General features: G+C 38.4%; 1 protein-coding gene across 10 annotated transcripts in view; it reads left to right on the forward strand.

The window, feature by feature from the left end:
- Positions 1-15,732, forward strand: part of NEO1 (neogenin 1) — a 249,702-nt gene that overhangs the window by 63,902 nt on the left and 170,068 nt on the right. For all 10 annotated transcript variants that reach the window (XM_032244757.1, XM_032244754.1, XM_032244762.1 and 7 more), the window contains exons 2-3: positions 2,464-2,781; positions 14,526-14,801. In XM_032244757.1, the coding sequence (XP_032100648.1) occupies positions 2,464-2,781; positions 14,526-14,801 (594 nt within the window). The remainder of the gene's footprint in view (positions 1-2,463; positions 2,782-14,525; positions 14,802-15,732) is intronic.

The raw sequence follows: 15,732 nt of genomic DNA on the forward strand, positions 1-15,732 counted from the left end.
CTCCTGAGTAGCTGGGATTACAGGCACGCGCCACCATGCCCAGCTAACTTTTTGTATTTTTAGTAGAGACAGGGTTTCACCATGTTGACCAGGATGGTCTCGATCTCTTGACCTCGTGATCCACCCGCCTCGGCCTCCCAAAGTGCTGGGATTACAGGCTTGAGCCACCGCGCTTTTGTTCAACTTGGCTCAATTTTAAAAATGAAATAAAATCAAAAGCAAGTCAGTGTTACTGCAAAACATTTAAATTGTAATTTTTGGGGGTATTTTTTCAAATGGCAAAAATTGTGTTGTAATTTTGAAATAAAATATATTTTATTACCAGTTATACAATATTTCAGATTTTTAATTTGCATATTTTAACCACCAGTTTGCATGTATTATTTTTTCAAAAAGGTGCTAACTTGTTGGGACATAGATACTCATTTGAAAATGACCGTGGGAGTTCTCTGAGGTGCCTTTGGCTATCTCGGGGTATAGTTTGGGAACTGCAGGCTTACGATCTATTTTTCTGCAGTTTTCATTTGCTGTATTCCCAGTACCCACCCAGCATGGTGGATGGTACCAATTTTTAGATTATATAACCAGATAACTTCTAAAAACTTCCACTGGCTAAATAATTAATGAGAGACTGCAGGTTCCATTCTAATAATGACCACTTCATATCACTCCCTTCCATGCTAAGACTTAATATCAAACAGTTTTTGTGAACTGAGTTGCACAACTGAGTTGTTAAGTTTAATAGTTACACAGTCGACATATAAAGGTAATTTCTCTTAGTTTAGCTATCTGATATCCTTTTTGTTTATGTTTATTCTACGATTCCAGTAAATTAATGCAACATAACCATTTTGAAGTAATAAGAAACTAACTGCAGGTTACTTTTGAAAAATTTCTAAGCTTATTTTCAGGAATTTTAAGACTTGTAAAATAAATTTCATGGTCATTAAATGGACGTAGAGACCTGAAACTCTTTTCTAATACCTGATTATGGTGTTTGGGAAAGGATGATTAGTATGGTTAGAATTAGAATTTGTTTATCTTTGAAGTGCTGGAAAACTTTTAAAACAATGGAATATTATTTTCTTCCCTTTGCCAGTGTGTTTTATATTTCTTTCCTTTTTTGTTTGACAGAGACTTGCTCTGTCACCAGGCTGGAGTGCAGTGGTGTGATCTTGGCTCACTGCAGCCTCTACCTCCTGGGTTCAAGCGATTCTCCTGCCTCAGTCTCCCCAGCAGCTGGGACTAAAGGCGTGCGCCACCATGCCCTGTTAATTTTTGTATTTTTAATAGAGATGGGGTTTCACTATGTTGACCAGGATGGTCTTGATCTCTCGACCTCATGATCCACCTGCTTTGGCCTCCCAAAGTGCTGGGATTACAGGTGTGAGCCACCACACCCAGACGTGTTTTATATTTCTTTAGAGCTGTTTGTTCATTATATAATACAGAATTTGTATCATCCTTACATTCATAATGTAAATAAATTATAAAGGTCTGTAGATATATTTGAAAAACAGTCTTAGTTTCATTTGTTGAATTAGGTTTCCCTGATTTTTCACGAGCAAAGCTGATGACAACTTGAGTTGTTTATAAGGGAGTTGGTCAGACGTTTTCTTGAAGAAAAGTGATAAGTGGCTGAGAATATAAGGTTTATAGCAAATATTTTTCTATAAATTTTGTTCTCATATTCAAAACACTGTCAGGGACTTAGAAAAATTAAGCTAATTCCTCCCGTGCTCTTTACACTAAAATGAATTCTAGATGAAGATTAAATGTAGAAAATCACAAAATGCAGAAAACCGCAAAAGTAATAGAACGAATCAAGGCTGAAATTTTTTATAATCTTGGTATAAAAAAGACCTTAACCATAACATTTAGCTTAAAATTTATTCTTATAACAAATATTATAAAGTCAAACGGAAAAAAATAAGATTTGCAAAATATGATAACAGATTGCTTTTTCAGTCAATCGGATGAATAAATTCACTAGAAAAATGGACAAAGTGTTTGTATAGTAAATTTATGAAGGAAATACAAATAACTAATAATCATAAAAAGATACCTCTTAATGAAGAATCATTTTAATTTTCTGCCTCCTTTATGTTCAATAGAGAATTTCACTTCGAATGCAGTCACTTAAAGTATTTGTAAATCTAATTCTAGGGTTTGAAATAAAACTTTCATTATTTTATATCATTTGTATCATTTAACAAGGCTTGGTTATCTCAGGTAGAAGGTTCCCCCCCCCCCGCCATGTGCTTCTGAATGAGTCAAAGTTTGGTTTCCTAGTAGAAAGTAAATTTTATTTATTAGACTTTTATAGTGAGATGACTATATTTATGTGTCACATCCAAAGAGCAGCAGTTAATATTTTTTGGACTTGTTAGTAGTATATTTTCTCACAGAAATAGTAGAAGAAAGTTTTGCTTAACTTTGTTTTCTTTTCCTTTATTTTTGTAGGAGCCAGCATTCGAACGTTCACTCCATTTTATTTTCTGGTGGAGCCAGTGGATACACTCTCAGTTAGAGGCTCTTCTGTTATATTAAACTGTTCAGCATATTCTGAGCCTTCTCCAAAAATTGAATGGAAAAAAGATGGAACTTTTTTAAACTTAGTATCAGATGATCGACGCCAGCTTCTCCCAGATGGATCTTTATTTATCAGCAATGTGGTGCATTCCAAACACAATAAACCTGATGAAGGTTATTATCAGTGTGTGGCCACTGTTGAGAGTCTTGGAACTATTGTCAGTAGAACAGCCAAGCTCACGGTAGCAGGTAAGTTTTAAGTGATTTTTTTTTCTTGTATTTTCATATATTTATAATGTGTACATCTTGATAAAAACACTGTTCTCTTGGAGTTTTCATTTAATTAATAGCAACAAATATACTCATTTGACAGATATCAATTGTGCATATGTTCTGTGTATGGGCCCTTGCTATAGGGCTTGTTCAGTGTCATGAGGATAAACTGTAGTGTGTTTCCACTTGTCTGATGGCTTAATGTTGCTATCAGAAGTACTGACCAGTTCTTTTCTCCTTTTAAACTTGGAAGTGACAGAGGAAGTGGTATAGGAAAATTAAATCACTTTGATGGCCAACTTCTATCTTACCCAGCATAACCATTTAGTATGGTTTTGTAAAACTTGAAGTGAAGTCAGAATCCTGGTTCCTTAATGCCTTAACCAAGGAATTGATGTTCAACTGGATTGATTTAAAATCTAGAGAGTGTGTATTAAGGTGGAGAGCAGAAAGTTGTAAAGGGCAGAAAGTTGTAAAGGATACTCCTGAAAAGGAGTATCCTAATTTGAAGAATGATGGAAAGTGTAAGAGAAATTAGGGATCTAGGAGTCTGCCAAGCTGGCTGCATAGAAACAGTTCCAGTGCTTACCTTCCAATGAGAGAGACGCATAAAGCAAGTGATCTCTGCATCCCCAAAGGAGGTACCAGGTTCATCCCAAAGGGTCTGGTTGGACAGTGGGCATAGCCCAAAGAGGGCAAACTGAGGCGGGGTGGGGTGCTGCTCCACCCGGGAAGTGTATCTAACCAGAGGATTGGGGGCTTCCTCCTCCCCTGGCACACTGGTCCAGACACTGCACTTCTCCAGGAGATCTTCGCCGGGCCGAAAAGTGCCCAAATTATCTGCACAGAGCTGAATAGCAGCCCTGGACAGTGCCATGGATTGTTGGCACAGATCTAGGCGGACGCATAGCTGGGAGAGCCCACAGGATGGAGCTACCGGCCCCCAGGAGAGAGGGGGTGCTAAAAGCAGGGAGACAGGTGATAGACTAGGCGGGTCCCTCCCCCACAAAGCCCAGCAGGCTGAAGCCCTCTTGCTTGAGGGTTTTGCAGCCAGCACACCAGTCAAGCTCGACCCAGAAGGATTGAGCTTGGTGTGGGGAAGGGCATCCACCATTACAGAGGTGGGCCTGATCTCCCAGTGTAAAAAAAAAGACACAGAAAGCATAAGTAGCACCTGGACTGAGACCGAGGCAGCCCAGTAGCACCTCTGCAGGCAGACAAGGGACAGCCTACAGCTTCAGGCGACTCCCTGAGATCAAAGCTAGATAATTCCATGAAGATGGAAAGAAACCAGTGCAAAAAGGATGAAACCATCAAAGACCAGAACGCCTCTCCTCCTCCAAGGGATCACAACTCCTCACCAGCAAGGGAACAAAACAGGATGGAGAATGAATTTGATGAATTGATAGAAGCTGGCTTCAGAAGGTGGGTAATAACAGACTTCTCTGAGCTAAAGGAACATGTTCTAATTCAATGCACAGAAACTAAAAACCTTGAAAAAAGATTAGACAAAATGCTAACTAGAATAACAAGCTTAGAGAAGAACATAAACAACTTGATGGAGCTGAAAAACACAGCATAAGAACTTCACAAAACGTACACGTTTCAGTAGCCGAATCGATCAAGCAGAAGAATATGAGAGACTGAAGATCAACTCGATGAAATAAAATGAGAAGGCAAGAATAGAAAAAAAAGAGTAAAAAGAAATGAACAAAGCCTCCAAGAAATATGGGATTATGTGAAAAGACCCAATCTATGCATGATCGGTGTACCTGAATGTCATGGGGAGAATGAATCCAAGCTGGAAGACACTGTCCAGGATGTTATCCAGGAGAACTTCCCCAGCCTAGCAAGGCAGGCCAACATTCAAAGACAGGAAATACAGAGAACACCACAAAGATATTCCTCAAGAAGAACAGCCCCAAGGCACATAATCATCAGATTCACCAGGGTTGAAACGAAGGAAAAAAATGCTAAGGGCAGCCAGAGAGAAAGGTCGGGTCACCCACAAAGGTAAGCCCATCATACTCACAGCGGATCTCTTGGTAGAAATCCTACAAGCCAGAAGAGAGTGGGGGCCAATATTCAACATCTTTAAAGTAAAGAACTTTCAACCCAGAATCTCATAGCCAGCCAAACTAAGCTTCATACGTAAAGGAGAAATAAAATCCTTTACGGACAAGCAGCTTCTAAGAGACTTTGTTACCACCAGACCTGCCTTACAAGAGCTTCTGAAGGAAGCACTAAACACGAGAAAGAACAACCAGTACCAGCCATGTAACATACCAAATGGTAAAGACCAATGACACAATGAAGAAACCGTGTCAACTAACAGGAAGAAAAAAAAAATAGCCAGTAACAAAATGGCAGGCTCAAATTCACACATAACAGTATTAACTTTAAATATAAATGGCCTAAATGCCCCAGTCAAAAGACACAGACTGGCAAACTGGATAAAAAGTCAAGATCCGTTGGTGTGCTATATTCAGGAAACCCATCTCACATGCAAAGACATGTATAGACTTAAAATAAAGGGATGGAAGAGGATTTACCAAGCAAATGGAGAGCAAAAAAAAAGCAGGGGTTACAATTCTAATTCCTGTTAAAACGGACTTCAAACCAACAAAGATCAAAGGAGACAAAGAAGGGCATTACATAATGGTAAATGGATCAGTCCAACAAGAAGAGCTAACTATCTTAAATATATACACACCCAATACAGGAGCACTCAGATACATAAAGCAAGTTCTGAATGACCTACAAAGAGACTTCGACTCCCACACAATAATAGTGGGAGACCTTAACACTCCACTGTCAATATCAGACAGACCAATGAGACAGAAAATCAAGGATATCGAGGACTTGAATGCAGATCTCGACCAAGTGGACCTAATGGATAGACATCTACAGAACTCTCCACCCCAAATCCACAGAATATACATTCTTTTCAGCACCACATCACACTTTAAAATTGGCCACATAATTGGAAGTAAATCTCTCCTCAGCGAATGCAAAAGAGCAGAAATCATAACAAACTGTCTATCAGACAACAGTGCAATCAAATTAGAACTCAGGATTAAGAAGAAACTCACTCAAAACTGCACAACTACATAGAAACTGAATAACTTGCTTCTCAATGTTGACTGGATAAACAATGAAATGAAGGCAGAAATAAAGATGTTCTTTGAAACCAATGAGAATGAAGACACAACATACCAGAGTCTCTGGGACCTATTTAAAGTAGTGTCTAGAGGGAAATTTATTGCAATAAATGCCCACATGAGAAGCGAGGAAAGATCTAAAATCATCACCCTATACTCAAAATTGAAAGAGCTAGAGGAGCAAGATGAGAAACACTCAAAAGCTGGCAGAAGACAAGAAATAACTAAGATTAGAGCAGAACTAAAAGAGATAGAGACACAAAATACCCTTCATAAAATCAATGAAACCAAGAGCTGGTTTTCTGAAAAAATCAACAAAATAGACAGTCTGCTAGCCAGACTAATAGAAAAGAGAGAAGATTAGAACAGATGCAATAAAAAATGATAAAGAGGATATCACCACCAAAACCACAGAAATACAAACCACCATCAGAAATTACTACAAACAACTCTGTGCACATAAACCAGCAAATCTCGAATAAATGAAGAAATTCCTGGACACTTACACCCTCCCAGGACTAAACCAGGAAGAAGTTGAATCCCTGAATAGACAGATAACAAGATCTGAAGTTGAGACAGCAATTAATAGTTTACCAACCAAAAAAGTTCAGGTCCAGACGGGTTCACAGCCGAATTCTACCAGATGTACAAAGAGGAGCTGGTACCATTCCTTCTGAAACTATTTCAAACTATACAAAAAGAGGGCATCCTCCCTAACTCATTTTCTGAGACCAACATCATGCTGATACCAAAACCTGGCAGAAATTCAACCAGAAAAGAAAACTTCAGGCCAATATCCATGATAAACATTGCTGCAAAAATCTTCAATAAAATACCGACAAGCCATATACAACAGCACATCAAAAAGCTTATCCACCACGATTGAGTAGGCTTCATCCTGGGGATGCAAGGCTGGTTCAGCATACACAAACCTATAAACGTAATCCATCACATAAACAGAATCAAAGACAAAAACCACACGATCATCTCAATAAATGCAGAGAAGGCCTTTGACAAAATTCAGTAGCCCTTTATGCTAAAAACTCTCAATAAACGAGGCATTGATGGAACGTATCTTAAAATAATAAAAGCTATTTATGACAAACCCACAGCCAATATCATGCTGAATGGGCAAAAACTGGAAGCATTCCCTTTGAAAACTGGCACTAGACAAGGATGCCCTCTCTCACCATTCCTATTTATTATAGTATTGGAAGTTCTAGCCAGAGCAATCAGACAAGAAAAAGAAATAAAAGGTATTCAATTAGGAAAAGAGGAAGTCAAATTGTCTCTATTTGCATACAACATGATTGTATATTTAGAAGTTACCATCGTCTCAGCCCAAAATCTGCTTAAACTGATAAGCAACTTCGGCAAAGTCTCCGGATACAAAATCAACATGCAGAAGTCGCACCATTCCTGTACACCAATAACAGATAAACAGAGAGCCAAATCATGAGCAAATTCCCATTCACAATTGTGACAAAGAGAATAAATTACCTAGGAATACAACTAACAAAGGATGCGAAGGACCTCTTCAAGGAGAACTACAAACTACTGGTCAAGGAAATAAGAGAGGACACAAACAAATGGAAAAACATGGCATGCTCATGGCTAGGAAGAATCAATATCGTGAAAATGGCCATACTGCCCAAAGTAATTTATAGATTCAATGCTGTCCTCATCAGGCTATCATTGACCTTCTTTACAGAACTGGAAAAAACCACTCTAAACTTCATATAGAACCAAAAGAGAGCCTGCATAGCCAAGGCAAACCTAAGCAAAAAGAACAAAGCTGGAAGCATCACACTACCTGACTTCAAACTATACAACAAGGCTACTGTAATCAAAACAGCATGGTACTGGTACCAAAACAGAGATATAGACCAATGGAACGGAACAGAGGCCTTGGAAGAAACATCACACATCTATAACCATCTGATCTTTGACAAACCTGACAAAAACAAGCAATGGGAAAAGGATTTCCTGTTTAAGAAATGGTGTTGGGAAAACTGACTACCCATCTGCAGAAAGCTAAAACTGGACCCCTTCCTTACACCCTACACTAAAATTAACTTCAGATGGATTAAAGATTTAGACATAAAACCTAATACCATAAAACTCCTAGAAGAAAACCTAGGCAATACCATTCAGGACATGGGCACAGGCAAGGACTTCATGACTAAAACACCAAAAGCAACGGCAACAAAAGCCAAAATAGACAAATGGGATCTAATTAAACTTAAGACCTTCTGCACAGCAAAAGAAACAATCATCAGAGCAACCAACAGAATGGGAAAAAAAATTGTGTAGTCTATCCATCTGATAAAGGCCTAATATCCAGAATCTCCAGAGAACTAAAGCAGATTTACAAGAAAAACAAACCCATTCAAAAGTGGGCAAAAGATATGAATAGATACTTTTCAAAAGAAGACATTTACAAAGCTAACAAACATGAAAAATGTTCATCTTCACTCATCAGTACAGAAATGCAAATCAAAACCACATTGAGATACCATGTCACACCAGTTAGAATGGTGATCATTAAAAAATCAGGAGACAACAGATGCTGGAGAGGATGTGGAGAAAAAGGAACACTGTTACACTTTTGGTGGGAGTGTAAATTAGCTCAGCCATTGTGGAAGACAGTGTGGCGATACCTCAAGGATCTAGAAATAGAAATTCCATGACCTGACAATAGTATGTGTCTTTATAATGAATGATTTATAATCCTTTGAGTATATGCTGGGTACTCAAAGGATTATAAATTGTTCTATTATAAAGACACATGTACAAGTCTGTTCATTGTGGCACTGTTTACAATAGCAAAGACCTGTGACCAACCCAAATGCCCATCAGTGATAGACTGGACAAAGAAAACGTGGCACATATACACCTTGGAATACTACGCATCCATAAAAAGGGTATGTTCATGTTCTTTGTAGGGACATGGATGAATCAGGAAACAATCATTCTCAGCAAACTAACACAGGAACAGAAAACCAAATACCGCATGTTCTCGCTCATAGGCCAGCGTTGAACAATAAGAACACATGAACATGGGGAGGGGAGCATCACACACTGGGGTCTGTTGGGAGGGGGCTCAGAGAGGGACAGAGGGGGATGGGGAGGTTGGGGAGGGATAACATGAGGAGAAATGCCAGATACAGGTGATGGGGGAAGGAGGAAGCAAACCACCTTGCCATGTCTGTACCTATGCAACAACCCTGCATGATTTTGCACATGTACCCCAGAACCTAAAGTACAATTAAAAAAAAGAAGAAAGAAAAATTAGGGATCTAGACGGGTAAGATATGGTTTCTAAGTAAGTCATGTCCATTTTGTAGAAGATACTAGCATTCCTGAGATGGTGTTTCTTTACTTGAGTACCAGATGAAATGGTTTTTGTTAAGGGTCATGTTATACAAAAATATTATCTTTAAATCTTGTGTTTACTCTTTTCTTGGTGAAATGCCCACATGTGAGACAGAACCTCAGAGACAGTAGTCTCCTGCCTCATTCCTACTCCAGGATTATGGTTTCCCATTTCATGCTCACTCCCGAGTATATTTGCTTATTCATTCAGAGCATAATGGCTGGTTTTTTTTTTTCCACTTTGGGGACAAATAGTCAAAGTTGAATTTGGGTGTGACGTAAAGTTTCTGTAATTATTCCAAAGTCATAGATTGAGGATAGAAAAATAAAAGGAAAAACAAATGGGTCCTTTTGGCAATTTCCCTTTTCTTGCCTTCCTTCTCTCCCTCCCTCCCTTCTTCCCTCTCTTCCTTCCTTCCTTCCTTCTTTTCTCTTTCTTTTTCTTTTCTTTCTTCTCTCTCCCTTTAAAAAATAATCCATTTGCCAGGGTTTCTCCAACATGTTTGTAAATAAATTAGTATAATGACTGCCTCTACAGTGTCATTGAGGTCAGTGTCTGTTTATAATTTAGGTTCTTAAATATCTCTTATCTGGGCTTTAGTCATGGGCTCCTTCCTCTCAGCGGACCCTCACATGCTATCATCAGATCCAGTGAATTCTGCTTCCTAATTTCTCTGTACTTAATCCACTTTCTGGATGGAAAGAAATGGCTATTGAAAGAAGACTGGCTGCTCCCAGTCTTCCCTCACCACAGCCTTATAAGCATCTACCTGCTACCTTATTCTTCCCCTCCTCCAGTCCAGTCTCCACCTGGTTAGAGTACTCTTTCTCACCCTTCAGTGATCCTCCAGTAACACCATCAAATTAACATCCAACTCTCAAATAACAGGCCTGTTGATTCCTTTTACGAGCCGTTCTCCACTTCTCCAACCTTATTTCTTAACATTTCGCCCTGCCTCTGTCCCCACCCCCATCTCCTGCCTCCACCACCACCCTCATCACCCTCACCACAGTTTTAAGCACTGGCAGTACTATTTTATTTCCTTTCATTTATTCTCTGCATTCCAGCCTTTGCTCATGGCTACCCCACTGACTGTTAATTTTATCCTCCACCTTTTCCTCACTTTCTTCTCCTCTGCTACGTTTGTCCATTCTTGCTCTTAGCTTTGATATCCTTCAGGAAGCATTTTTTGACCCAGTATCTAAGCAAGCAGCACCATAGAAGGTGATACATTCTGCGGTGACTGTATACAGGGTTCTGTTGGAAAGTTATTTAAGCTATTCTTGGCTGTAGGTATCAGGAGTCAATAGTGCCCAAGCTAAGAGATTAAATAAAAGTTCTTTTAAATAGTTGCATAGTATACGTTGTCTAGATATACATACTGTTTTTACTTTTAAAGATTTCTTCACTGCTGAACAATTAAATGGATTAAAATTGTTGGATGTTATAGGCAGTATTATAGTGAACTGCCTCTTGCAAATCTTTATTTATATAAAACAGATTACTGGAATTGGGATTGCTGGATCATAGGATACACTTTGTGTGTGTGCATGCGTGCACGCAATTTAAAAGATACTAGTTTGTCAGTTCCTCAAAACGTTAACCATAGTGTTACCATATGACCCAGCAGTTCCACTCCTAGGTATCTTCCCAGGAGAAATGAAAAGCTATGTCCACACAGTAATTGGTACATGAATGTTCATAGCAGCATTATTCATAATAGCCAAAAAGTGGAAACAACCTCCATGTCCATCACGGAGTGGATAACCAAAATACGGTATATTCATAGGATAAAATATTATCTGGCAATAAAAAGGAATGAAGTCCTGACATATACTGCAACATGGATGAACTGCAAAAATATTATGCTAAGTTAGCCAGTCACAAAAGATCACATATTATATCATCTCATATATATGAAATGTCCAGAATAGGAAAATCTATAGAAATAGAAAGGCAGATTGGTAGTTTTCTAGGACTAAGGACTCATGAATGGGGGAGCAGGGATGAGGCACTTGGGGTGTATTGTGTGGGGTAGTTATGGGCTATGCGGAATGACTGCAAGTGAGTACAAATTTCTTTTGGGGATGATGAAAAGGTTCTGAAATTAGATTATGGTGATGATTGTACAACTTTGTTCATATACTAAAAAAAATACTAAATTATGTACTTTAGATAGTGAACTTTATGGTATATAAATTATATCTCAATAGAACCTTTTTAAAAATTCTGCCAAATTGCCATTCTAAAAGACTAAGGGTTTTTTGGTTGCAAGCAGTAGGAACTGATTGTAGCCAAGTCAAACAAGAAGGGAAGTTTTTGAAAGATCATTAAATAAGTAGCTCATAGAATTAAATATGAGAGGTCTTTTTCTCTGAGTTGTCTCATTTCTCCACAACCAAAATTTCTGTTTTTCTGCCTGGGCAGTACGCTGACTGTGAGTATTTTGTTCCCAGAGGTGGAATAGGGTGTTCTAAATACAGATATTGTTAATGTCTTCTTGTCAACTCTGGGTCTTACTCCCACTCTCCTTTTTCTCCTGCAGTTCCCCAGAGGCAGCAGGGCAACTGGCTTCCTTCTTGGGAGCACAGGAAGCTGCAGCATTCTCTGCCTTGATATATCAGTTCCTAGTTCTCCATCTGCTTTTCCTACTCAGAAATTGTTTGAAATCTCTTGTCTGCCAATTCTCCATATGTTTTTGTGGGCTTACATTTTAAAAATTACTAATTTTCATGGGACCTCAGGAGTAAGAATTTTTTGACTCTAAAAATAGAACCTAGCTGGGCACGGTGGCTTATGACCGTAATCCCAGCACTGTAGGAGGCCGAGACGGATGGATCACCTGAGGTCAGGAGTTTGAGACCAGCCTGGCCAACATGGTGAAACCCTGCCTCTACTAAAAATACAAAAATTAGCTGGTGTGTGGTGCATGACTGTAATCCCAGCTACTTGGGAGGCTGAGGCAGGAGAATTGTTTGAACCCTGGAGGCGGAGCTTACAGCGAGCCAAGATTGTGCCTTTACACTCCAGCCTGGGTGACAGAGAGACTCTGTCTCAAAAAAAGAAAAAAAAAAAAAAATTAAAATAGAATCATATTTTGGTTTTATTGATGAAGATTTCCTCTTTTCCCCAACTTTATCAGTTTCTGTGTTTATCTTTGTTAATTCCTTTCTTCTGATATTCTGGTTTCTTAAAAGTAGATTTTTGGTCAGATCATGGGAGCTCAAGGAAAAAAAAGCAAATTTTTTGGTAATTTATTTTTTTGTTTTGTTCTGAGCACAGCAGAGTCACTTTTTAGATATGAATAATAATAATAGCTAGTTAAGTGTTTATGCAATACATATATAAATTATTTAAGTATCTTTTTTTTTTTTAAAAACAATCCTGTGAGGCCTGTTACTCTCGTTTTACTTGTAAAGAAACTGAGTCTGAGTCTTAGAGAGAGGTTAAATAACTTGTCAACTTCATACACCTATGAAATAGTGGTGTTGGGATTCAGATTCAGATATGTGACTTGAAAACTTATGCTCTTAGCTACTACATTCTGTGGCATCTATAGAATATGATGACATTTTTGGTTCACATTTTATTTTGAAATAATTTCAAACTAGGGAATAGGTACAAGAATAGAACCAATAAATCTCATATACCTTCACCTAAATTACCCAATTGTTAACATCTTACCATATCTGCCTTATCCCCCCAAATATGCATATTTTTTCTGAACCATTAAGAGTAAATTGCAGACAAGCTTTCCGTAACTGCCACCTAAATACCTACATGTATGCTTCCTTGAAACAAGGACATTCTTCTACTTAACCACAGATGTTCATCAAAGTTAGGAAATTAACCTTAATACAATACTACTGTTTAATTTAGATTTCACTGTTTATCTCAATAAAGTTCTTTATAGAAAAAACCAAAAGCAGAGTACTTCCCCTCTCCTCCTCCCACACACAGTCTTCTTTCTGGCCCAAGATTACATATTTCACTTAGTGGTTGTGTCTTTTTAAACTCTTTTGATATAACTTGGTTTTTCCTTGCCTCATTTTGGGTTTGTTTGATATTCCCCTATGAATAGATTCAGATTTTGCATTTTTGGGAGGAATACCACAGAAGTAATGCTGTGTTCTCAGTGCATCATGCCAAGAAGCATGTGATATTTTGTTCTGTTGCTGGTGATAACTTTAATACTTAAGATGGTCTGTGCAGTGTTTCTCCATTGTAAAGCTTTGTACTTTTAGTAATGAGTATTTTGGGAAGAGATACTTTGACACTCTGTAAATAGACTGTTCCTCATCACATTTTTGTTTACTAGTTTTAGTATCCATTGAGGATTCATGCCTGAATCATTTCTTACTATCAAATGGTGATTTTTCTAGTTCCATCATTTCTATAAGGTAGAGCGTTTCCTTCTCTTCCACTTGTTTGTTTACATTTGCATGAACCCAAGGTTTTTGTTTTATTCAGTGGGTTATAATGCATATTAATACCAGTATCCCAGATTTAATCTGAGGAAGCTCCCTTCAGTCTTAGATATCCTTTTCATATGTCCACATTGTTATTTGGACAGTTTTCTTTTTGTTATAAGATGTTCCAGGTTCATCTTATACCTTCCCTCCTTCTGCACTCTTAGAATTGGCCGCTTCTCCAAGAATGTTATTTAGAAAAGATAGAGTCACCATGTGTACCATTGCTACTGAAGTGATATTGGTTCTGGACCTTCTTTGTGGGCAAGGCTAGGAAATATATAGATGTATATATGTATGTAAGTATAGCAATGAATATGTAATGACTATACAAAGTGTGTAAATGTTTCACACATACTTTCATATTTATATAGATATCCATATATATTTTTATGTCTATAATTATGTAAAACCATGAAGTTTACACTGATACCTTCATTCTAGACAAATACCCTGGGATTTATTCTACCCTTCTCCTTTTTGATGTTTGCACCTTGCTTCGTCAACTGTGGGGAATATGACTCCAGTTATCCTTAATGCATTTACTCATTTGCTCTGTATCCCTGTATTTAGCTAATTTCCATGGACCTTCTTCCCAACCCTGGTTCCACCATATGTTGTAGCCTTGTGGGCTGACTCGCTCCTGGCCCCCATGACAAAATTTTTAAGTAATATTTAATTAAATTTTATTCTTTCTTTTCCTTTATTGTCTAGGTCTTCCAAGATTTACCAGCCAACCAGAACCTTCCTCAGTTTATGCTGGGAACAGCGCAATTCTGAATTGTGAAGTTAATGCAGATTTGGTCCCGTTTGTGAGGTGGGAACAGAATAGACAACCCCTTCTTCTGGATGATAGAGTTATCAAACTTCCAGGTGGAACACTGGTTATCAGCAATGCGACCGAAGGAGATGGCGGGCTTTATCGCTGCGTATTGGAAAGTGGTGGGCCACCAAAGTATAGTGATGAAGCTGAATTGAAGATTCTTCCAGGTATTAATTCTTTATCAGGACTGATGATTTGATGTTTATGAATGGGTAAAAATTGTTCTGTTAGAATTTTAAAAAGTAATGAATGTTGGCTAGGCACAGTGACTCATACCTCTAATCCCAGCACTTTGGGAGATCGAAGTGGGTGGATCACCTGAGGTCTAGCCTGGCCAACATGGCAAAACCCCATATCTACTAAAAATACAAAAAATTAGCGGTTGGGTGTGGTGGCCAGGCACCTGTAATCTCAGCTACTCTGGAGGCTGTGGCAGGAGAATTGCTTGAACCTGGGAGGCAGAGGTTGCAGTGAGCCTAGATTGTGCCACTGCACTCCAGCTTGGGCAATAGAACGAGACCCCATCTCAAAAAAAAAAAAAAAAGTTAATATGTGGTATGACATTTTACTGTCAGCATATAAGGAGTCTCAGTTTCTTATAGGAGTGAAAAGAGGAAAATACGCCAGGACATCCACTCTTTAAGGAATGCATTATTAAAAATTTATCAAGTGATAAAATATGTTCATTATCTAATGGTATTCTTATTGGTCAAAAAAATATTAGCTCTGTGTCTTTTGTCAAGCATTCTCCCCAACAGTAGGATACTTTTATAGGTAGAGGTCTTTTCACTTGCACAAATCAGAGACCCACCCAGGCTAGTTCATATAAGGGATGGGTTGGGTGGTAAGTATTTAACATGGCAGCTCTTAGTGGCAGGCAAGAGTCCTTCGATCTTTATACTCCCCATTTTAGTGTAAACTCATCTCCTATTTTAGTTTTTCTTCTTTTTGTGTGTCTTCTCAGTTCCTGCCCCTTCTGGTGTTCCTCATAATCAATTTTGTATATCTTTTCTCACTGTATAAACTTCTACTTACAACTTCCTCTCACTTGTAGCTTATCATAGCCTCTCTAGCCTTTTGGTGTTTCATGACTGTTCA

This window comes from Sapajus apella, unplaced genomic scaffold (genome assembly GCF_009761245.1).
Source record: "Sapajus apella isolate SASKATOON/1434 unplaced genomic scaffold, GSC_monkey_1.0 scaffold55, whole genome shotgun sequence".
Classification (NCBI taxonomy): domain Eukaryota; kingdom Metazoa; phylum Chordata; class Mammalia; order Primates; family Cebidae; genus Sapajus; species Sapajus apella.